Source organism: Stegostoma tigrinum, chromosome 16, assembly GCF_030684315.1.
Source record: "Stegostoma tigrinum isolate sSteTig4 chromosome 16, sSteTig4.hap1, whole genome shotgun sequence".
NCBI classification, from domain to species: Eukaryota; Metazoa; Chordata; class Chondrichthyes; order Orectolobiformes; family Stegostomatidae; genus Stegostoma; species Stegostoma tigrinum.
In genome coordinates, this window is record NC_081369.1 from 8,791,360 (window position 1) to 8,817,632 (window position 26,273).

Here is a 26,273-nt window from a genome sequence, read left to right on the forward strand (position 1 = left end):
AGCAAAGATCAATATTGAGCAGGAGGACTGCAAAGGTCAACAATGGCAGGCAGGTAACATATTAAAGAAAACGGATTAGTTACCGTCACTGAATGCATCTTGAGGTTTTATGAATCATCAAAAGATTCTTAAAACGACACAGTATCCTTGAGGTTTAGTAGGAACTGCAGATGCTGGAGAATCTGAGATAACAAGGTGTAGAGCTGGATGAACACAGCAGGCCAAGCAGCATCAGAGGAGCAGGAAAGCTGACGTTTCGGGTCTAGACCCTTTTTCTGAAGAACGGTCTAGGCCCGAAATGTCAGCCTTCCTGCTCCTCTGATGCTGCTTGGCCTGCAGTGTTCATCCAGCTCTACACCTTGTTATCACAGTATCCTTAAGAAACTGTTTGGAATTGGCCGTGAGAGGAAGCTAAGGTATGGCTGTTACTCACAATCAGGGAGACACGTAATGTGCACACCGGGAATGGAGTTAGCTGAAATCAATGACTGTAGATGGTGGAAAATTGAGCCTGGAGTCTAGGCTTCAGGGTAGCACTGAGACACTGCTGTTTTTGTGGAGCTGCAGGGAGCGAGAAAGAGGAAGAAGGAAGAGTCAGTGGCTTTATTATTCATTCAGTGAATGTGGGCTTTGGCAGTTTGAGCCAATGATTATTGTCCATCCTCAATTGCCCTTGTGTGGTGATTTGTCTTCTGAAACTATTGCTGTCCATTCGGTGTAGGGACGTGCCCAGTGTTGTTAGGAAGGGAGGGAACAGTGGTGTATTTCCAAACTTGCTGGTGGTATCTGCCACCTTCAAATTCTGGACGGTAGCAGTTGTGGGTTTGGAAGATGCTGTCTAAGGTACCTTGGTGAATTTCTGCAGTGCATCTTGTAGATAGTGCACACTGCTGCTACCGAGCGTCGGCAGTGGAGGGAGTGGAAGTTGGTGGATTTGGTGCCAATCAAGCGGAGGCTGCTTTGTCCTGGATGGTGTCAAGCTACTTGAGCATTGTTGGAGCTGCACTCATCCAGGCAAGTGGGGAGTATTCCATCACAGTTGTAGAAGGTGGGCAGGCTTTGGGAAGTCAGGAGGTGGGCTACTCACTGCAAGATTCCTAGCCTTTGATGTGCACTTGTAGCCACAGTACTTATGAGGCTAGTTCAGCTCAGTTGCTGGTCAATGGTAACTTCTGAGATGTTGATGGTGGGGGAATTCAATGACGGTAATGCCATTGAATCTCCTAGGTTAGCTTGTCTCTTATTGGAAATGGTCATTTTTTGACTTTTGTGTGTGTGAATGATACTCACTACTTTACAGCCCATGCCTAGAAATATTAACCAGGTCTTGCTGCATTTGGCCATGGAATGCTTCAATGTCTGAGGAGATTTTGGCAATAATGTATGGGTAGAGAAACAGGAGAAGTGTTTGAACTAGAAGGTGTGAGGGAGGGGAAACGGTAAAAGGGAGAGTGAGAAAAGAGGATGTCAGTGATCAAGTAATGAGAGAGAAGGCAAAGAAAAAGGGAGAAAGGTGAAAGTGGGAGAATGAATGTGAGGAGAAAGTGAATGAAAGTGTAAATGAGAGAGTGAGTGACAATATTAACAGACCATTTAAATGAGGGAAAAAAAGACTGAAAAATGAAGGCAAAGAATAGAATTTTCCCATTCTGTATCCGTGTGGCCAATGGCGAGAAGATTAGGCAAATATGGTGAAAACGAAAAGTTCAGACTGCTGAAATCGAGAAAACATTTCTTGATTTTTCCCTTCGGCTTTAAGTGGTGATTTCCGAGTCTTAACATTGAGTGGTGACTCCCTTATTTCCATGGATTTGCATGTCATCGTTAGTGCAACTCGCCTCATTACCACACCTCTTCCAATTCTCCTCTTCTTTCCTGAGAAACTAGACTTCCTATTTCCTGACTTGGAAATCAGCGTGGGTACCAGGCAGCTGCACGTGATCCAAACATCACCGGAATGTTTAAGATCATTACACTTAGACGCAGAAATAGGCCATTCAGCCCATTGAGCCTGTGTCATCACCAAATGAGATCCTGGCTGATCTGAGAATCCATAGCTCCACTTTCTTACTTTTTCCCATAATTTCCTTACTGACCGAAGGTAAAGTTGCCATAATCCTACTGGGCCATAGCATTACCCTCTCATTAGAGAGAGAGAGAGAGACGATTGGTGGTGGTCTAACCTTAGGGTCACCTTGCCTCAGGCAAAAGGACAGGTTGAGAAGCAGAGTCTTTCATGAAGTGGGGGTTGACTAGCTCAGTTGGCTGGATGGCTGGCTTGTGATGCTGAGTGACACCAACAAAGTTCCCTCACGGGCCTATCACAGGTGAGCTTACCATGATGGGGAATGAGTAATTCCAAATCCGCCCTATAAGATGGGTGTAACGATAGAATGGTATCTGTAGGCCTGGCTTTAGTACAATTCACTGCAGAGTTGTCCACCTTAAATTGCAAAACCTCAGCTGCTGTCCTCAAAGGCATGTTTCAAGGATCCCTCATGTCTGAGGCTGTTGAGGAGCAAGATAACAAAGTGTGGGAACGGATGAACACAGCAGGTCAAGCAGCATCTTAGGACCACAAAATCTGATGTTTTGGGCCTAGACCCCTCATCAGAAAAGGGGGATGGGGAGAGGATCCTGAAATAAATAGGGAGAGAGGGGGATGCGGACCAAAGATGGATAGAGGAGAAGATATGTGGAGAGGAGAGTATGGGTGGGGAGGTAGGGAGGGGATAGTTCAGTCCGGGGTGGATGGACAGGTCAAGGGGGCAGGATGAGGTTAGTAGGTAGGAAATGGAGGTGCGGCTTGAGGTGGGAGGAGGGGATAGGTGAGAGGAAGAACAGGTTAGGCAGGCGGGGACGAGCTGGGCTGGTTTTGGGATGCAGTGGGAGGGGGGGAGATTTTGAAGCTGGTGAAATCCACATTGATACCATTGGGCTGTAGGGTTCCCAAGAGGAATAGGAGTTGCTGTTCCTGCAACCTACGAGTGGCATCATTATGGCATTGCAGGAGGCCCAGGATGGACATGTCATCTAAGGAGTGGGAGGGAGGGGGAGTTAAAATGGTTCGTGACTGGGAGGTGCAGTTGTTTACTGCGAACTGAGCGTAGGTGTTCTGCAAAGCGGTCCCCAAGCCTCCCCTTGGTTTCCCCAATGTAGAAGAAGCCAGACCGGGTACAGTGGATGCAGTATACCACATTGGCAGATGTGCAGGTGAACCTCTGTTTGATGCGGAAAGTCATCTTTGGGGCACGGGATGTGGGTATGGGAGGAGGTGTGGGGGCAGGTGTAGCACTTCCTGCGGTTGCAGGGAAAAGTGCCGGGTGTGGTGGGGTCGGAGGGGAGTGTGGAGCGGACAGGAGAGTCACGGAGAGAGTGGTCTCTCCGGAAGGCAGACAAGGGTGGGGTGGGAAAAATGTCTTTAGTGGTGGGGTCAGATTGTAGATGGCGGAAGTGTCGGAGGATGATGCGTTGTATCCGGAGGTTGGTAGGGTGTTGTGTGAGAACGAGGGGGATCCTCTTTTGCATGCTGCTTGAGCAAGATCATCATCATAGAACAGGCCCTTCAGCCCAACAAGTCCATACTGACCCTCACAGCATCCCACCCAGACACAACAAGCCTGCACATCCCTGAACACGATGGGCAATTTAGCATGGCCAATCCACCCTGACCTGCACATTTTTAGACTGTGGGAGGAAACCGGAGCACCCGGAGGAAACCCACGCAGGCACAGGGAGAATGGGCAAACTCTGCACAGACAGTTGCACAAGGCTGGAATCAAGCCTAGATCCCTGGCACTGTGAGGTAGCAGTGCTAACCACTGAGTCACCAGAAGACATGAGCAAAGCTTGGCTATTACAGCCTTGGGAGCCCGAGGAGTCCACTCATTTCTCACATAACCAGGTCCAACAGAGACAAAGACAGCACAGCAGGCATTTTAAGAGTGTAAGCGAGGGTATATTTACAAAAGTGCAAGATTGTTTACGATTATATGTGATCCATACCACCTGCGTGCCCTTGGTAAGCATTTTTCTTCTTCTCCCTCCCACTCTGTCTAAATCAGTGCCAATATCTGCAGCTGGGTTGGAAACAGCCTGCCCTGAAGTTAACATGGTGTGGAGCTGGATGAACACAGCAGGCCAAGCAGCATCAGTAGCTACCCTGGAAGACTTGGATGTTCCACACAAGGGCGTTTGGGCCCACTGGGGGCAGGCTAGCTTAGAGTCTCCTGCCTAGATGCAGACTCTCATTCCTGAGCTGGGTCCTCTGCAGCGTTGGGATCATGGTTAGGGGGAAGGTGGCCAGGCCCAGAGAGCATCCTGGGTATCCTGTGTGTGGCATCTCATCCCTGTGTGTGACAACTGGCACCACCTCATCACTGAAAGGGTGGGGGGCCACCTAGAATAAGGTAGATGGCCTTAGCTCCCCTCTTACTTTGCTATTGATGCTGAGAACCTATGGCCAGAGCTATGGACCTGCAGCTCCATGCCATCAGTGAGGAAACATTAGATTTGGGTCTCCGTGGTGGATGCCAACCTCACCAAGGAGACAACCCGGCATATACATGCCAGACCCAGCATGGCATTGGTGGACACTTTCGTGCTTTGCTCCGATTTACTGACTGCCTGCTGTTCCTGCGCCTGCCTGTGCATTCGGACAAACCCATCCATGGCTGACACCATGGGATCACCAGAGGCTGGAGTAGGTGCCAGTCTCCAGCAGATTAAAAACAAGATAGGTCGATGGTAATGGGACAGCAAATGCGGGACAGAGCGATAATGCTTATACAGCGCTGACTGGATGTTGAGGCTTCCTCCTTGACATCAGGAAGTGAGATGGAGGGCACGTCCCTATCTGTACCAGTTGTGCTGGGGTGGGGATGGTCAAGAGCATCACATTCCTGTGAGTGGTGATCACCAACAATCTATCCTGGTCCACCCACATCAATGGTCAAGAACGCACAACAATACCTCTACTTCCTCAGGATGCTAAGGAAATTCAGCATGGCCACAAGCACTCTTACCAATTTTTAGAGATACACCATAGGAAGCATTCAATCCGGATGCATCACAGCATGGTTTGGCAACTGGTCTTCCCAAAACCGCAAGCAACTACAGAGAATTCCGAACACAGCCCAGTCTGTCATGCAAACCAGCCTTCCATCCATTGACTCCACCTACACTTCCCACTTCTCGGCAAAGCAACCAACATAATCAAAGACCCCTCCCACCCTGGTTATACTGTCTCCCACTCTCTTCCATCTTATAAAAGATATAAAGGTTTGTGCAGACACATGAATAGATTCAAGAACAACTTCTTCCCTGCTGTTATTAGATTTCGAATGGACCTCTCAAATTTTAAATCTAGTGCGATCTCGCTCTTTGTGCACCTTCTCTGCAGCCGTAACATCGTAATCCTCACTCTGTTTTATTCCCCAATGCACTTTGTACGGTATGTTGTGAGAAGGAAGGGAGGTAGTGACGTGTGTGGGCTAGGTGATTGTGTAGGGATGAGGTGGTGAGGGTATGTAGGAGGGGAGGGTTGCGATGTGGGGAATGAGTGTGTAGGAGGGGAGGATTTGAGGTGCGTGGAGTGAGTCTGTGTTGGGGGCGGTGGTGGTGAGGTGTGCCCAGTAAGTGAGTGTATAGGAGGGGAGGGGGCGAGGTGTATGGAGTGAGTGAATGTGTTGGGGGGATGCGGTGTATGGAGTGAGTGAGTCTGTAGGAGGGTGGGGGCGAGGTGTGCGTGGTGAGTGAGTGTGTAGGAGGGGAGGGGGCAAAGTGTACCTGGTGAGTGAGGTGTGCAGTGAGAGTTAGAGAGGGCAATGGCTGTGAATGTGAGATCACAGAGGAACAATGGTGACCCTCAGCCATGTCCACTGCAGAAGGTCATCGCCTTCCTTCCCGATCTACTGTGCCTTCCTTTTTACCCACAACACACCTGGATTCAGGCTGGCTAGGCCTGGGAGCATGGCATCATGTGTGCATCTCCATAACCCCATGTACCAGCACCTCCGAATCAGCAATGTTCTGTACCAGCCTCCCTGTCTGTACCAGGTTCTCAGGTTTACTGTGTCTCCAGTAGTGTGCAGCTGGGATTTAATCTGGTGCCAGGGCGAATGCCAGGAGGTCCCAGCACTGCTTGACATCTCTGTTTGAATCATAATTACTGAGGTGAAGAGCAGAAAACTGTGTGAGAGAAGTCAGTCCAAACTGTGCTTCACAAATCTCACTCGGCAAAACACTGCCAATGGAAAAAAAAATCAACCTGAAGAGTCACAAGGAAACAGAGAAAGAGGGAATGGTAGAAAATGAGAGTCAGAGACAGAATAAGGGAAAGTGTTTGCTGAAGGCAGTTGGAGTATGACACGGGTACAGATGGTACTAGCCCTTGGCAAAGTTGCCCAGTATTATCTCATCAGCAGGCTTTTGAGACAGCCTGCGCTCTCATTGTGTAGAGACTCTAGAACGGCAGATGTCTACATGCCAATGCCATTCATTACCAGGATCTCCTATCCTGAAAGGGGAGGTTTCGCTTGTGCTGGCTCCCACGATCATCAGTTACCTTCACCGATGTGACTGTTACTTGTCTAGGCAGCAATGGTTAGGAGATTATTCAAACATGTTTGGCATCACAGTCCAACCTGTTCAATCACTGAGGTCTCACATCCAATTCTCAGAGTGAATGCAGAGCGATGAGAAGCAAAACTCTGACCTTGAGGCTTACTAAACGTCATTACAAACCCCTCAGACTGAGAACAGCTAACTCAGAGCCTGGAATCTGCCTTGTGTGGATCACCCTCATCAGGTGGTGCGCCAAATCCTCCAGCCATCAAGCACATGACTGGTGGTGATCTCCAGGGGTTGGCACTGAGGCCTTACAGTTTCACTACCTTAATAAGCCAGGGACTTGTACATCTACGATTCCTGACAACAACAAGACGGTCCAGCAAACATGAAGATGGTCATAGAATGTCACAAAGGGACTTCGATGAGTCGGTGAAATTTTGGCAGATTGAGCTCAACATCAGGTCATTCACTTGAGATTTATAAAAGATCCCCAGTTTTCTCTGAATGATGAGAAAAGTAACTGCAGGTGAACAGAAAGGTTCAGAGGTACAGGCACTAAAAACTAGCAAACAGGTACGAAACGTTATTTAAAAGGCAGATGAAATACCGGTCCTTATCAAATGGTGAATGGAGTACAAAGGAGTAGATGCTATGTTACAGCTGTAGAGAGTTCAGAATGCATTCCATCCAGCGAACTCTGTTGCGTTCTGTTCTGATCTTCACACCTCAATAAGGAGTGACTGGTTTTTGGAGTGAGCAGTGAAAATTTGCCAAAGTGTTACCAGGGCCAATACATTTAACTTCGGTGGGGGGGCAAGTTACACTGATTTATAATCCTTTAAATACACAATACTAATGGGTGAACTTGTTGAGGTGTTTAAAACAATTAAAGCTTTTGTTTTATTTATTCTTGGGATGTGGGTGTGGCTGGACACCATTTATAAGACCATAAGACATAGGAGTGGAAGTAAGGCCATTCGGCCCATCAAGTCCACTCCGCCATTTAAATCATGGCTAATGGGCATTTCAACACCACTTCCCTGCACTCTCCCCGTAGCCCTTGATTCCTTGTGAGATAAAGAATTTGTCATTCTCTGCCTTGAAGGCATCCAATGTCCCGGCCTCCACTGCACTCCGTGGCAATGAATTCCACAAGCCCACCACTCTCTGGTTGAAGAAATGTCGTCTCATTTCCGTTTTAAATTTACCCCCTCTAATTTTAAGGCTGCGCCCACGGGTCCTAGTCTCCCTGCCTAACGGAAACAATTTCCTAGCGTCCACCCCTTCTAAGCCATACATTATCTTGTAAGTTTCTATTAGATCTCCCCTCAACCTTCTAAACTCTAATGAGTACAATCTCAGGATCCTTAACCGTTCATCATACGTTGAACGTACCATTCCAGGGATCATCCGTGTGAATCTCAGCTGAACACACTTCAGGGCTAATATGTCCTTCCTGAGGTGTGGGGCCCAAATTTGGACACAGTATTCTAAATGGGGCCTAACTAGAGCTTTATAAAGCCTCAGAAGCACATTGCTGTTTTTATATTCCAACCCTCTTGAGATAAACGACAACATTACATTCGCCTTCTTAATCACGGACTCTACCTGCAAGTTAACCTTTACAGAATCCTGGACCAACACTCCCAGATCCCTTTGTACTTCTGCTTTGCGAATTTTCTCACCATTTAGAAAATAGGCCGTGCCTGCATTTTTTTTCGAAAGTTCAAAACCTCACATTTACTCACATTGAATTTCATCAGCCATTTCCGGGACCACTCTCCTAAACTGTCTAAATCTTTCTGCAGCTTCTCCACCTCCTCAGTACTACCTGCCTGTCTACCTATCTTCGTATCATCGGCAAACTTCGTCAGAATGCCCCCAGTCCCTTCATCCAGATCATTAATATATAAGGTGAACAGCAACGGCCCCAACACTGAACCCTGCGGGACACCACTCGTCACCAGTTGCCATTCTGAAAAAGACCCTTTTATCCCAACTCTCTGCCAATCCTCAATCCAAGCCAGTAGCTCACCTCAAACACCATGGGCCCTCACCTTGCTCAGCAACCCCCCGTGAGGCACCGTATCAAAGGCCTTTTGGAAGTCTAGATAGATAACATCTACTGGGTTTCCCTGGTCTAACATACTTGTTACCTCTTCAAAGAATTCTAACAGGTTTGTCAGGCACGACCTCCCCTTACTAAATCCATGCTGACTTGTTCTAATCTGACCCTGCACTTCCAGGAATTTAGAAATCTCATCCTTGACAATGGATTCAAGAATTTTACCAACTACCGAGGTTAGGCTAATCGGCCTATAATTTTCCATCCTTTGCCTTGATCCTTTCTTAAACAAGGGAGTTACAACAGCAATTTTCCAATCATCTGGGACTTTCCCTGACTCCAGTGACTTTTGAAAGATCATAACCAAAGCCTCCGCTATTTCCTCAGCCACCTCCCTCAGAACTCTAGTATGCAGCCCGTTGAGGCCAGGAGATTTATCAATTTTTAGACCTTTTAGCTTTTCTAGCACTTTCTCTTTTGTAATGCCTACCATACTCAGCTCTGCCCCCTGGCTCTCCCTAATTGTTGGCATACTACTCATGTCTTCCACTGTGAAGACTGACGCAAAATACTTATTAAGTTCTTCAGCTATTTCCTTATCTCCCATCACTAACCTTCCAACATCAATTTGGAGCGGCCTGGAGCGGCCCAATATCTACTTTTGCCTCTCGTTTGTTTCTTATGTATTGAAAGAAGCTTTTACTATCATTAGTAAAAGTATCATTATTGACCATCTTTAATTGCCTTTGAACTAAGCGGTTGCTAGGACCACCTCAGAGGGCAGTTAAGAGTCAACCACATTGCTGTTGGTCCAGAGTCACATGTAGGCCAGACCAGGAAAGGATAGGCTCATTTCTTAATGGACATTAATAAATTAGATGGGTATTTAAGACCATTGCCAATGGTTACAATTAGACTTGCTTTTAATTCCAGATTTTTAATTAAATTTGACCATCTGTCATGGTGGAATTCAAACCCATATCTCCAGGATATTAGGCTGGGGTGTTGGAATAATGGTCAAATGACAAGTCATGTCAAATTAAGACTGAGATGAGGAAGAATTTCTTCTCTCACAGGGTTGAGAGTCTTTGGAACATCTTGCCACAGAGAGCTGTGGGGGCAGAGTCCTTGTGTAAATTTAATGGCGAGACAGATTCTTGATCAGTCAGAGAATCAAGGGGTTATGGAGAAAGGGCAGCAAAGTGGATGTGAGAAACATCAGATCAGTCTTGATCCCATTGAATGGCAGAGCAGGTTCAAGGGGCCGAGTGGCCTACTCCTGCTCCTATTTCTTATGGTCTTATGTTTACTGCACCACTACCATCCTCCTTAAACATTGGGGTAAGTAGACTGTTTCCTCTGATCAGTTTCATGTCAGAACTGGGCCACTTATGGCCGATGCAGGAGAAGACTCCATCACGCAAAGCACAGTTGAAGTCTGAAACTAAGCTTCACCCCTAAAAGAAAACTTGGAGTTGAAATCAATTGGAAATTTCAAAACAGACATTGATAGATTTCTGCTGGCAAGTGAATTAAGATATAATGGAACTAGGTAAGGTAGATAAATCAGACACACTCAAGTAGAATAGCAGAGCTACCTTTAAAAACAGTCTGCGGGAAACTAATTTGCATCAGCTTTCAATGAGGGGGCCAAATGACCACCTCCTGTTCCTATGAATCATTCTGCCTCTATTTGCGAACATCCTTGACTCTTAGTCTTTAGCTCATGCACTGCACTGACACCTGTATTCAGTGCTGGGCTATTGGGAGTCCTCTACTTATGTCACCGTAGTGAGCCCTAACTGCTCAATGAAAGTTGATGGAAATTATTTGCCCTCCAAAAGTTTCTCAAGGCAGATAATGTTGAATTCAACAGCATTTCCCTCTGTGAAAACCTTTTGGAACCAAAGAGTCAATCCTAATGAAACACTTCAGCAATTTGGTCCAGAGATCCCTAAACTGAATTGCTTAATCTTCTGTACAGTCAATTAATTTCCATATTTTATTCATCAATGGAATAACTATCTGTTTTTCCCAACTATTTAAAGCCAGTCTGTGCTCCACAGGCATTTAATAATGGGTATTTAATCGATCATTGTTCTTGTACATTTTATCCAAGAATTCTCACAGAAATGTTGATCCTCACCGTCCAAATGATGAGCATCCAGCTCACTAAATGCATTATGACTGATTTTAATTCTGATAGGAAGCAACAATGTCAAAGCCAGACTCTGTTGGCACTTTGCTAAGGGATACATGTCCCATGTGTACACCTCATTTTGAGAACACTGGCAGGTAATCATATTGCCAACAATCTGCACTTGCTTTATGTCATTTTCCAAAATGGCTGCAAGGATTGTCACTTCCTGTCAAAGCAGATTTTTGTCTCTTTGTTTCAAAGTCTTACCATTAGGCAACTATTCCTGCTAATATATACACAATTTCATTTATCACATATTTTAAACATACATGTATACATGTAAACACTATAAGTTCAGATACCCTATCAGAACATAATTCAGATATTCCATCAAAATCTCCATCAGTGAACACTATAGGTTCAGTAACAAAAACAAAGTTCCTGGAAACGTTCAGCAGGTCTGACAGCATCTGTGAAGAAAAACCCAGAGTTAACATTCTGGGACCGGGGACCCTTCCTCAACACAGAAGTTCAGTTATTGCATCAGCGAGTACTGCAGGTTCAGATGCTCCACCAGTGAGCACAATAGGTTCAGATACTCCATCAGTGAGCACTGTAGGCTCAGATACTCCATCAGTGAGCACTGTAGGTTCAGATAATCCATCAGCGAATACAGTAGGTTCAGATACTCCATCAGTGAATACTATAGGGTCAGATACTCCATCAGTGAGCACTGTAGGTTCAGATACTCCATCAGTGAGCACTACACGTTCAGATACTCCATCAGTGAGCACTGTAGGCTCAGATACTGCATCAGTGAGTACTGTAGGTTCAGATACTCCATCAGTGAGCACTACACGTTCAGACACTCCATCAGTGAGTACTGTAGGTTCAGATACTCCATCAGTGAGCACTACACGTTCAGATACTCCATCAGTGAATACTGTAGGGTCAGATTCTCCATCAGTGAGCACTGTAGGTTCAGATACTCCATCAGCAAATACTGTAGGTTCAGATACTCCATCAGTGAGTACTGTAGGTCCAGATACTCCATCAGTGAGTACTGAAGGCTCAGACACTCCATCAGTGAGTACTGTAGGTTCAGTTACTCCATCAGTGAGCACTACACGTTCAGATACTCCATCAGTGAGTACTGTAGGTTCAGATACTCCATCAGTGAGCACTGTAGGTTCAGATAATCCATCAGCGAATACAGTAGGTTCAGATACTCCATCAGTGAATACTATAGGGTCAGATACTCCATCAGTGAGCACTGTAGGTTCAGATACTCCATCAGTGAGCACTGTAGGTTCAGATACTCCATCAGCGAATACTGTAGGTTCAGATACTCCATCAGTGAGTACTGTAGGTCCAGATACTCCATCAGTGAGTACCGTAGGTTCAGTTACTCCATCAGTGAGCACTACACGTTCAGATACTCCATCAGTGAGTACTGTAGGTTCAGATACTCCATCAGTGAGCACTGTAGGTTCAGATACTCCATCAGCGAATACTGTAGGTTCAGATACTCCATCAGTGAGTACTGTAGGTTCAGATACTCCATCAGTGAGCACTACACGTTCAGATACTCCATCAGTGAGCACTATAGGCTCAGATACTCCATCAGTGAGCACTGTACATTCAGATACTCCATCAGTGAGCACTGTAGGCTCAGATACTCCAACAGTGAGCACTGTAGGTTCAGATACTCCATCAATCAGTACTGTAGGTTCAGATACTCCATCAATCAGTATTGTACATTCAGAGACTCCATCAGTGAGCACTGTAGGCTCAGATACTCCATCAGTGAGCACTGTAGGTTCAGATACTCCATCAATCAGTACTGTAGGTTCCGATACTCCATCAATCAGTATTGTACATTCAGATACTCCATCAGTGAGCACTGTAGGCTCAGATACTCCATCAGTGAGTACTGCAGGTTCAAATACTCCATCAGTGAGCACTACACGTTCAGATACTCCTTCAGTGAGTACTGTAGGGTCAGATACTCCATCAATCAGTACTGTAGGCTCAGATACTCCATCAGTGAGCACTGTACATTCAGATACTCCAATCAGTGAGCACAGTAGGCTCAGATACTCCATCAGTGAGCACTATAGTCTCAGATACTCCATCAGTGAGCACTGTAGGCTCAGATACTCCATCAGTGAGAACTGTAGGCTCAGATACTCCATTAGTGAGCACTCTAGGCTCAGATACTCCATCAGTGAGCACTGTAGGCTCAGATACTCCAATCAGTACTGTAGGTTCAGATACTCCGTCAGTGAGCACTGTACATTCAGATACTCCATCAGTGGCACTCTAGGCTCAGCTACTCCCTCAGTGAGCACTGTACATTCAGATACTCCACCAGTGAGCACTGTACATTCAGATACTCCATCAGTGACACTATAGGCTCAGATACTCCCTCAGTGAGCACTGTACATTCAGATACTCCATCAATGAGCACTGTAGGTTCAGATAATCCATCAGTGAATACTGTAGGTTCAGATACTCCATCAGTGAGCACTATAGGCTCAGATACTCCATCAGTGAATACTGTAGGGTCAGATACTCCATCAGTGAGCACTGTAGGTTCAGATACTCCATCAGTGAGCACTGTAGGTTCAGATACTCCATCAGCGAATACTGTAGGTTCAGATACTCCATCAGTGAGCACTATAGGCTCAGATACTCCATCAGTGAGCACTATAGGCTCAGATACTCCACCAGTGAGTACTGTACGTTCAGATACTCCATCAGTGAGCACTATAGGCTCAGATACTCCATCAGTGAGCACTATAGGCTCAGATACTCCATCAGTGAGTACTGTACGTTCAGATACTCCATCAGCGAATACTGTAGGTTTAGATACTCCATCAGTGAGCACTGTAGGTTCAGATACTCCATCAGTGAGCACTATAGGCTCAGATACTCCATCAGTGAGTACTGTACGTTCAGATACTCCATCAGCGAATACTGTAGGTTTAGATACTCCATCAGTGAGCACTGTAGGTTCAGATACTCCATCAGCGAATACTGTAGGTTCAGATACTCCATCAGTGAGTACTGTAGGTTCAGATACTCCATCAGCGAATACTGTAGGTTTAGATACTCCATCAGTGAGCACTGTAGGTTCAGATATTCCATCAGTGAATACTGTAGGGTCAGATACTCCATCAGTGAGCACTGTAGGTTCAGATACTCCATCAGTGAGTACTGAAGGCTCAGATACTCCATCAGTGAGTACTGTACGTTCAGTTACTCCATCAGTGAGCGCTACACGTTCAGATACTCCATCAGTGAATACTGTAGGGTCAGATACTCCATCAGTGAGCACTGTACATTCAGATACTCCATCAGTGAGCACTGTAGGTTCAGATACTCCATCAGCGAATACTGTAGGTTCAGATACTCCATCAGTGAGCACTATAGGCTCAGATACTCCATCAGTGAGCACTACACGTTCAGATACTCCATCAGTGAGCACTATAGGCTCAGATACTCCATCAGTGAGCACTACACGTTCAGATACTCCATCAGCGAATACTGTAGGTTTAGATACTCCATCAGTGAGCACTGTACATTCAGATACTCCATCAGCGAATACTGTAGGTTCAGATACTCCATCAGTGAGTACTGTAGGTTCAGATACTCCATCAGTGAGCACTACACGTTCAGATACTCCATCAGTGTTACTGTAGGTTCATATACTCCATCAGTGAGCACTACACGTTCAGATACTCCATCAGTGAGTACTGTAGGTTCAGATACTCCATCAGTGAGCACTGTAGGTTCAGATACTCCATCAGTGAGCACTGTAGGCTCAGGTACTCCATCAGTGAGCACTGTACATTCAGATACTCCATCAGTGAGCACTGTAGGCTCAGGTACTCCATCAGTGAGCACTGTACGTTCAGATACTCCATCAGTGAGCACTGTAGGCTCACGTACTCCATCAGTGAGCACTGGAGGTTCAGATACTCCATCAGTGAGCACTGTACGTTCAGATACTCCATCAGTGAGCACTGTATTCTCAGATACTCCATCAGTGAGTACTGTAGGTTCAGATACTCCATCAGTGAGTACTGCAGGTTCAGATACTTCATCAATGAGCACTACACGTTCAGATACTCCTTCCGTGAGTACTGTAGGTTCAGATACTCCATCAGTGAGCACTATAGGCTCAGATACTCCATCAGTGAGCACTATAGGCTCAGATACTCCATCAGTGAGCACTGTAGGTTCAGATACTCCATCAGCGAATACTGTAGGTTCAGATACTCCATCAGTGAGTACTGTAGGTTCAGATACTCCATCAGTGAGTACTGTAGGTTCAGATACTCCATCAGTGAGCACTGTAGGTTCAGATACTCCATCAGTGAGCACTATAGGCTCAGATACTCCATCAGTGAGCACTGTACATTCAGATACTCCATCAGTGAGCACTGTAGGCTCAGATACTCCATCAATCAGTACTGTAGGTTCAGATACTCCATCAGTGAGTACTGTAGGTTCAGATACTCCATCAGTGAGCACTACACGTTCAGATACTCCATCAGTGAGTACTGTAGGTTCAGATACTCCATCAGTGAGCACTATAGGCTCAGATACTCCATCAGGGAGCACTACACGTTCAGATACTCCATCAGTGAGCACTGTAGGCTCAGATACTGCATCAGTGAGCACTGTAGGTTCAGATACTCCATCAATCAGTACTGTAGGTTCCGATACTCCATCAATCAGTATTGTACATTCAGATACTCCATCAGTGAGCACTGTACATTCAGATACTCCATCAGTGAGCACTGTACATTCAGATACTCCATCAGTGAGCACTGTAGGCTCAGATACTCCCTCAGTGAGCACTGTACATTCAGATACTCCATCAGTGAGCACTGTAGGCTCAGATACTCCAATCAGTGTGCACTGTAGGCTCAGATACTCCAATCAGTGAGCACTGTAGGCTCAGATACTCCATCAGTGAGCACTGTAGGTTCAGATACTCCATCAGTGAGTACTGCAGGTTCAAATACTCCATCAGTGAGCACTACACGTTCAGATACTCCTTCAGTGAGTACTGTAGGGTCAGATACTCCATCAATCAGTACTGTAGGCTCAGATACTCCCTCAGTGAGCACTGTACATTCAGATACTCCATCAGTGAGCACTGTAGGCTCAGATACTCCAATCAGTGTGCACTGTAGGCTCAGATACTCCAATCAGTGAGCACTGTAGGCTCAGATATTCCATCAGTGAGCACTGTAGGCTCAGATATTCCATCAGTGAGCACTGTAGGCTCAGATACTCCATCAATCAGTACTGTCGGTTCAGATACTCCATCAGTGAGTACTGCAGGTTCAAATACTCCATCAGTGAGCACTACACGTTCAGATACTCCTTCAGTGAGTACTGTAGGGTCAGATACTCCATCAATCAGTACTGTAGGCTCAGATACTCCATCAGTGAGCACTGTACATTCAGATACTCCAATCAGTGAGCACAGTAGGCTCAGATACTCCATCAGTGAGCACTATAGTCTCAGATACTCCATCAGTGAGCACTGTAGGCTCAGATACTCCATCAGTGAGAACTGTAGGCTCAGATACTCCATCAGTGAGCACTGTAGGCTCAGATACTCTAATCAGTACTGTAGGTTCAGATACTCCGTCAGTGAGCACTGTACATTCAGATACTCCATCAGTGGCACTCTAGGCTCAGATACTCCCTCAGTGAGCACTGTACATTCAGATACTCCACCAGTGAGCACTGTACATTCAGATACTCCATCAGTGACACTATAGGCTCAGATACTCCCTCAGTGAGCACTGTACATTCAGATACTCCATCAGTGAGCACTGTAGGCTCAGATACTCCAATCAGTGAGCACTGTAGGCTCAGATACTCCATCAGTGAGCACTGTAGGTTCAGATACTCCATCAGTGAGTACTGCAGGTTCAAATACTCCATCAGTGAGCACTACACGTTCAGATACTCCTTCAGTGAGTACTGTAGGGTCAGATACTCCATCAATCAGTACTGTAGGCTCAGATACTCCCTCAGTGAGCACTGTACATTCAGATACTCCATCAGTGAGCACTGTAGGCTCAGATACTCCAATCAGTGTGCACTGTAGGCTCAGATACTCCAATCAGTGAGCACTGTAGGCTCAGATATTCCATCAGTGAGCACTGTAGGCTCAGATATTCCATCAGTGAGCACTGTAGGCTCAGATACTCCATCAATCAGTACTGTCGGTTCAGATACTCCATCAGTGAGTACTGTAGGTTCAGATACTCCATCAGTGAGCACTGTACATTCAAATACTCCATCAGTGAGTACTGTAGGTTCAGATACTCCATCAGTGAGTACTGTAGGTTCAGATACTCCATCAGTGAGCACTGTACATTCAAATACTCCATCAGTGAGTACTGTAGGTTCAGATACTCCATCAGTGAGCACTGTACATTCAAATACTCCATCAGTGAGTACTGTCGGTTCAGATACTTCATCAGTGAGTACTGTAGGTTCAGCTACTCCGTCAGTGAGCAATGTATATTCAGATACTCCATCAGTGAGCACTATACGTTCAGATACTCCATCAGTGAGTACTGTAGGTTCAGATACTCCATCAGTGAGTACTGTAGGTTCATACAACTATAAGACATTGGCACAAAAGTAGGCCATTCAGCCACTGATTATGCTCTGCCATTCAATGAGGTCATGCAAGATCTCATAATCCTTAATTCCACTTTGCCTTTTTTCCAATAATACTCAATTCTCTCACTGCTTAAAAACCTTCACATCTTAGCCTTGAGTATATTTAACAACTTAGATTCTACAGCCCTCTGTGGTAAAGAATTCCATCGATTCATTACCCTCTGAGAGAACAAAAGTCCTTTTTGTCCCTTTTTCAAATGGATGAGCCCTTATTCTGAGATGATCATCTCTGGTCTTAGACTGTCCTACAAAGGGAAACAACCTCTCCACATCTACCCTGTCAAATCCCCTAAGAATCTTCTAAGTTTCAATAAAGGCACCTGCAATTCATCTAAATTCGAATGAGTACAGGCCCGGCCTACTCCATCTCTCCTCATAAGAACATCCCTCTATAGCCAAGATCAACTTCATGAACCTTCCCTGGTCTGCCTCCAAAGCCTGTATATGTTTTCTTAGATACGGGGGCCAAAACTGTTCACAGTATTCCAGTTGTGGTCTTGCTAGGACCTTGCATTGTTTTAGCAAGGTGCCCACCTGCCCCCACCACTTAATCCTCCATTCCCTTTGAAATGAAGGCTAATATTCCATTTTCTTTCCCTGTTATCCACTGAACGAGAATGCTAGCCTTTTGTGATTTACACACAGGGTCTCCCAAATTGCTTTGTGCCGTAGCTTTCTACACTGTCTCTCCATTTATATAACAGTCAAATAATAATATAAATAAGAATACTCTTCCTGCCAAAGTGCACAACCTCATATTTTCCCACATTATATCCCATCTGCCAATTGTTTGTTCATTCAGTGAACCCTGTCGATATCCTGCTGCAGACTTTTTGTGTCGTCCTCACCACTCGCCTTCCCAGCTATTTTTGTGTCACTTGTAAAGTTGACTTATTTTCCTTCGCTTGCCTCAGATGACATTGATTCAAGTACTCCATGAGGAATGGCTATCTGTAATGCTTGACTGGTTTCTCCAGTAGTCAGTTTAAAAAATTGGGCACTGCTTAAATATTAGCATTTGTTATTGATAGGGGCTACTATGCTTGTTCCTCTAACAATAAGGAGTGCACAACAAAGCAGGGCATTAGCAGACAGAATCATACAGTCATACAACTTGGAAAAGACCTTTTGGTCCAACCATTCTTTGCCAAACATAATCCCAATCTAAACAAGTCCCGCCTGCCTGCTCCTGACCCATTTCCATCCAAACCTTTCTGATTCATGAACTTATCCAAAATGTCTTTTAAACATTGTAACTGTACCCCTATCCACCACTTCCTCTCGCAGTCCATTCCACATGTGAACCACCCTCTGTGTAAAAAATGTACCACTTATGTCTTTTTTTTAAATCTCTCCCCTCACCATAAAGATGTGCCCCCTTGCCTTGAAACCCCCATCCTTGGGAAAAGACAATACCTCATCTATACCCCTCATAATTTTATAAACTTCTGTAAGGTCACCTCTCAAAGCCCTACGCTCCAGTGAGAAAAGTCCCAGCATATCCAACCTTTCTTCAAAACTTAAACCTTCCATACCCGGCAACATCCTGGTGAATCTCTTCCGAGCCCTCTCCAGCTTGATAATATCCTTCCTGTAACTGGGCAATTGGGTGAGCCTGCCAACTGTATGTACTGCAGGCTGGCAAACTCCTTTAGTAAATTACTGTGTGTTTAAATACACATTGAGTACATACAGTGGATTTGGATAGTCGAGATGAAGAATTGATGTGCTTCAATTCACAACGATTGCAACAGGTTGGATTCTGTGACAAAAGTTACCACATATTCCGCATGTTTACATTGAAATTCCCCAACAATAGATTGGGAGTTTTCAGTCAGTAAATGCTACCAAGCTGGCTGCTCAATTGAGATTCTGTTTTCAAATGAAAGAGTAAATATAAATGCATATTTCTGCCCTCTGGGGTTTTTCTCATGCTTTATTGATTGTAAAATGCTTAGGTATTACATTTCATTTAACAATGAGTTGGCAATCTGGTATGAACTAATGGTTCATTATGACATTCCTTGAGAGATACTGAGAGAAACCCCTAAAGGGAGCGAGTCTAAATATGGCCATTTGATTTTTCAGGGAAGCCTGCTCTTTTTTGAAAGAATGCAGACATTTGTGCCCAGATTCCTGTCTATCTTTAGTAAGTAAATAGTAGATTTACTAATAGGTGTGGCTCATTCCCAGAACCGTCCTCAGGCGAGGGTGTACTGGGGCAAAACTCTGGGGCCACGGGCACCAGGGAAGACTGTGATCCAGGGTGGGGGCTGATCTTTGACTGGGTGAGAGGAATACATGCTGAATGGAAATTGCAGCAAAATTAAACCTGCAGACACAAGAATCTATCGGTCACTGAAATGGCAGAAGTTGAGCAGCCGTAAGGGAGGGAGTGAGTGAAAGTGAGAGCTGACCATTGAGATTCACCCTGGGGGTGGGCACTGTGAGAGCTGCCGGGGGTGGGGGGACTGTGGGATTTAGTCTGGGGGCGGGCACTGTGAGATTTGCCCTGGGGAGGGGTGGGCACTGTGAGATTTACGGTTGGGCGCAATGAGAATTACCTGGTGCAGGGCATCGGCAGGAATCCGAGCTCATTCACGGTCAGAGTGCCCGGAGCGCCGGGCATTGACCGCGAAATGAGATTGATGCGTCTCGTTCGGGAAGATGCTACAAAATCCCGTTCAACGTTAGAAATCAACAGCGCTCCCTCTAAAACAACAATCCTTCATTCAGCTGCCTCCAGCATCAAGAACAAAATGCACATTGCTGGAACAACTTGGGGAAGGCTTTCCAAACCTTTCAAGATTCACTGCACAAGTGGGAAGCAGGAGAAATCAGGGCAGAGAAAGATATAAACTCTGTTCCTAATACCCAGCAGCACTCTCCCTGCAGCACTGCCGTCTATCCCAGGCAAACTAAAGAGCAGGCAGAAAGCAGGACACAACAGAGGGAAATGAGGAGGAGAAGCCGCTACAAGTAGCTTGTAAAGTCTTTTAAATAAATAAAAGATAATCGAGAATTTCACATCTAAAAGGCAGAGTGACCCACAACGTACCCCAAACAGGAACGGATTACTCAGAGGCAAGAGATGTGACATGACATAGACCCAGTTTAGTTGCATCCGTTAGCATTCCGAGATTATCAGTCACTTTGTGGAGCTTGGAAAGATCTTTTACACAATCTCAGTCGCGACCACACCGGATTCTGACCCTGCCTGGACTTCCCGATCGCCCCGCTGAGCTGGGATGAAGAGAATGATGCCTGCAAGTACAGTCTCATCTGCCTTACCTTGTCTTTTCAGAGTATCATCCTCTGCAGACATCCCCTGCTGCGGTTGTGGATATAGCCCCTGCATGTTACTGTCTGGCCGGAGAACCGGGGCACTTTTAGCTGCTGTGCCGGAGGCAGGGGCACAGTGCGATCCGGGAGCAAGCAGCTGTCAGTCCCGGTGTGGACATACTGACACAGAGAGCGAGAGAGAGGTGAGTCAGCTCCAGGCCGCCAGGAAAGGCGTCTCTCTCTGCACACAGCGAGCCCGCTCCATAAACCAGGGAGTGGCAGCAGACCCACACTCACGCTGCTGTCCACACCCTCAGGCCCACACCACAGACTGACCACTCCCAGACTGGCCACTCCCAGATTGCCCACTCCCAGTTTAACCACTCCCAGACTGACCACTCCCAGACCCACAATGCAGACTGACTACTTCCAGACCCACACCATAGACTGATTACTCCCAGACTGGCCACTCCCAGACTGGCCAATACCAGATCCACACCACAGACTGACCACTCCCAGACCCTCACCACGGACTGACCACTCCCAGACCCTCACCACAGACTGACCTCTCCCAGACTGGCCACTACCAGATCCACACCACAGACTGACCACTCCCAGACCCTCACCACGGACTGATCACTCCCAGACCCTCACCACAGACTGACCTCTCCCAGACTGGCCACTCCCAGACTGACCACTCCCAGACCCTCACCACAGACTGACCACTACCAGACACACACCACAGACTGGCCACTCCCAGACTGACCTCTCCCAGACCCTCACCATGGACTGACCACTCCCAGACCCTCACCACAGACTGACCACTACCAGACCCACACCACAGAATGCCCACTCCCAGACTGACCACTCCCAGACTGACCACTGTCAGGCCAACACCATATACTGACCACTCCCTGACTGACCACTCCCAGCCCCTCACTTTCAAATGCTCATTCTCAGACCCATACAACTGTCTACTCCCTGACACTCACTGCCAAATCCACACCCACATTCTCACTCCCAGACCCTCACCACAGACTGACCAGTCCCAGACTGACCACTACCAGACCCACACCACAGAATGCCCACTCCCAGACTGACCACTCCCAGACTGACCACTGCCAGGCCAACACCATATACTGACCACTCCTTGACTGACCACTCCCGGACCCTCACCACTGACTGACCACTCCCAGACTGGCCACTCCCAGACTGACCTCTCCCAGACCCTCACCATGGACTGACCACTCCCAGACCCTCACCACAGACTGACCACTACCAGACCCACACCACAGAATGCCCACTCCCAGACTGACCACTCCCAGACTGACCACTGTCAGGCCAACACCATATACTGACCACTCCCTGACTGACCACTCCCAGCCCCTCACTTTCAAATGCTCATTCTCAGACCCATACAACAACTGTCTACTCCCTGACACTCACTGCCAAATCCACACCCACATTCTCACTCCCAGACCCACAGCACAGACTGACCACTCCCAGACCCATTCACAGACCCTCACACACAGACCATCAATCACAGGACCACTCCCAGACTGACCCTACCCAGAACCACACCACAGACTGACCACTCCCAGACACTCACCACAGACTGTCCACTTCCACTCTGGGAAGGCGACGGCCTAGTGACATTATCACTACACTATTGATCCAGAAACTCAGTTAATGTCTGGGGGCCTGGGTTCGAACCCTACCACGACAGTTGGTGGAATTTGAATTCAATAAAAGAATCTGGAATTAAGAATCTACTGATGAACATAAAACCATTGTCGATTTGTTTGAAAAAAAAGCCCGCTGGTTCACAGGTATCCTTCAGGGAAGGAAACTGACACCCTCACCCGGTCTGGCCTACATGTGACTCCAGACTCACAGCAATGTGGTTGCCCTCTGAAACGACCTGGTAAGCTATTCAGTTGTACTAATTGCTACAAAATCTCAAAGAAATGAAACCTGACGGACAACCTGACAATCTAGGCACTGGAAAATACAACGGCAAAAATGGCTGTGTTGATCCTGCAAAAGTCCTCCTCGCTAACATCTGGGGGTTAGTGCCAAAGTTGGGAGAGTTCTCACAGACGAGTCAAGCAACAGCCTGACACAGTCATCTCACAGAATCATACCTCACAGACAATGTCCCAGACACCACATCACCATCCCTGGATACGTCCTGTCTCACCGGCAGGACAGACCCAGCAGACGTGGAGGCACAATGCTATACAGTCAGGACAGTGTGCCTTGGGAGTCTTCAATGTTGACTCTGGATCCCATGAAGTCTCACATCTTCAAACATGGACAAATCTTGCTTGATCACCACGTACCGTCATCCCTCAGCTGATAGCTTAGTACTCTTCCACCTTGAACAACACTTGGAGGAAGTACTGGGGGTGGCAAGGTGAAAAATATCCTCTGGGTGGGGAATTTCAATGCCCACCACCAGGAATGGCTCAGCAGCAGCACTACTGATCCAACTGTTCAGGTCCTAAACCAGGCCGACCTCAAGAGTTTGTTACCACAGTTCCACCAACACTTCTCTTGTCTCACTAGAGCTCCGAACATCCCTGACCATTGCTACACAACCATAAAAGATGCCCACCACTCCTTCCCATGTCCACATTTTGGAAAATCAGACCACAATGCTGAGCTCCTCCTCTAGGTATACAAGCTGATATTGAAGCATGAGAACCCAGTACAGAAAGTAAAGCAGTATTGGTCTGAGGCAATGGAAGGGCTTCCGTGGAACTGGTTGGAATCAGGGGACTGGTCCATATACAAGAACTCAGTGGTCAACCTAAACCAGTATGCCACTACTGCCACAGACTTCATTAGTAATTGTGTAGATGACTGTATGACGAAAAAATTAACCCAAACATTCATCAGCTTGAACCTGCGGATGAATCACGATCCACTCCCTATTGACGTTCAGGTGTGAGGTTTACAAGATGGGTGACCCTGACCCATACAGGAAATCCAGTTGCAACCTTCATATGGCCATTGTGGACACTAGAGGCAGTACCAAATTAAGCTTGAGACTCAGAGTAACCACACAGACACTTATCATTTGTGGCCAAGCTTACACAACATAACGGGTTACAAAGCCAAGTCAAACTGAATCGCGGGCAACATTACCATCCTGTTCCAACAAGCTCAATGCACTCTATGCTTGCTTTGAGCAGAAAGGCAGTGAAACGATATCACCTTATCCCAAAAGCATTAGAAGCACCTGTCCCCGCGTGGGTAGATGCAGTATAGAAAGCATCCTATCTGGATACATTACAACCTGGTATGCAACTGCCCTTCCCAAGACCACAAAAAACTACAGGGAGCTGTGAAGCGGACATTAGATCAGCCTCCTTGAGGTCAAATCCATAGAAAGAGACCGGCCTGGATGGAATCCCTGGCCATGCACTCAGATCCTGTGCGAACCAGCTGGTGGGAGTATTCGCAAACATCTTTAGCCTCTCCTTAATCAAACTGAAGTTCCCACCTACTTCAGGAAGACCACAATCATCCTGGTGCCAAAGAAAAATCATGCAGTGTTCCTCAATGAACACTGCCCAGAGGCTCTGACCTCTGTAATTATGAAGCGCTTCAAGGGATCAATCATAGCTCACATTAACTCTAGCCTCCCAGGTTGCCTTGATCCTTTACAATTTGCTGACCGTCACAGCAGGCCCACGGCAGACCCCATCTTCCTGGCCCAACATTCATCTCTGGAACATCTCAATAACAAGGATATCTATGTCAGGCTCTTAATTAGTGACTACAGCTGTGCCTTCAACACCATAGTTCCAAATAAACTCATCTTCAAACTCCAGGATGTAGGTCATTGCTCCCCGCTCGACTTCCTGACCTATAGACTGCAATCAGTAAGGATAGGTGACAACACTTCCTCCACCATAATCCTCAATACTGGTGCTCCACAAGGCCGCGTACTCAGTCCCCTACTATTCTCCTTACAGGCACACACAGTGGGGTGGCCAAATTCTGCACTAACTCCAATTTTAAGTTTGCTGACAACACCATTGTGGGAGGTCAGATTTCAAATAACAACGAGACGGAGTACAGGAAGGAGATAGAGAGCTTAGCTGCACGGTGTAAAGACAACAATCTCTTCCACAACGCCAGCAAAACAAAGGAGCTGGTCATTGACTTCAGGAAGCAGAGTGGAGGACACGTCCCGGTCTGTATCAATGGCGCTGAAGTGGGGATGGTTGAGAGCGTCATGTTCCTGGGAGTGATGATCACCAACAGCCTGTCCATGTTGTCACTGCAATCAAGAAGGCACAGCAAGAACTCTACTTCCTCAGGAGGCTAAGGAAATAAAGACTCTTACAATTTTTATAGATGCACTATAGAAAGCATCCTATCTGGATACATTTCGGCGTGGTATGGCAACTGCCCTTCCCAAGACCACAAAAAACTACAGAGAGTCCTGAACACAGCCCAGACCATCACGCAAACCAACTTCCCAACCATTGACTCCATCTACACCTCCTGCTGCCTCGGGAAAGCAACCAACAGAATCAAAGACCCCTCCCACCCCGGTTATACTGTCCTCCTGCCTCTTCTGCTGAGCATAAGTTATAAAAGTTTATATATAAAGTTTGTACACATTTATGAACAGATTCAAGAACAGCTTCTTCCCCACTATTATCAGTCTTTTAAAGTGACCTCTTTAATGACAATGTTGATCTCTCTCTGCACCTTCTCAGCAGCTGTAACATTGGGTCCTGCACTTTGGTTCTGTTATCTTGATGCACTTGTACAGTACGATCTGCCTGTAAAGCACATAAGACAACACTTTTCACTGCATCTCGGTACACATGACAGTAATAAATGAAATGAAATGAAATCAAGAATGGAAAGGACATCAGTGCTAGACTGGGTCTGCGGCAGGTGGTGAGGGAACCAACAAGAGGGCAAAATATGCTTGACCTCATCCTTACTAATCTGCCAGCTCAGATACATCTCTTCATGACAGTATTAGTAACAGAGATCACCATACAGTCCTTGCAGAGACAAAGTCATTGCGGAGACATTGAGTACATCTTCCATCGTGTTGTGGGTCACTAAATGGGACAGACTTGATCTAGCAACTCAAGTCTGGGCAACTATGAGGTGTTGTGGCCATCAACAGCAGTAGAATTGTACTCCATTACAATCTGTAACCTCATGGCCCCCCATATCCCCCACTGAACCATTACCATGAAGCCAGGGGATCAACCCTGGTTCAATGGAGAGTGCAGGAGGGTATGCCAGGAGCAGCACCAGGCATACCTGAAGATGAGGTGTCAACCTGGTGAAGCCACCAAACAGGACTACTTGCACACCAAACTGCTAAAGACAGAGCTAAGCGATCCCATAACCAACGGATCAGATCCAAGCTCTGCAGTCCTGCCATATAAAGTCGTGAATGGTGGTAGACAATTAAAACTCACTGGACGAGGAGGCCCCACAAATCTCCCCATCCTC

General features: G+C 46.5%; 1 protein-coding gene across 1 annotated transcript in view; it reads right to left on the bottom strand.

The window, feature by feature from the left end:
* Positions 1 to 21,206, bottom strand: part of exoc3l1 (exocyst complex component 3-like 1) — a 93,360-nt gene extending 72,154 nt beyond the window's left edge. The window contains exon 1 of the mRNA XM_048546719.2: positions 20,787 to 21,206. Coding sequence (XP_048402676.1) covers positions 20,787 to 20,853 — 67 coding nt within the window. The 5' untranslated portion in view covers positions 20,854 to 21,206. The remainder of the gene's footprint in view (positions 1 to 20,786) is intronic.
* Between the last annotated feature and the right edge of the window lie 5,067 nt (positions 21,207 to 26,273).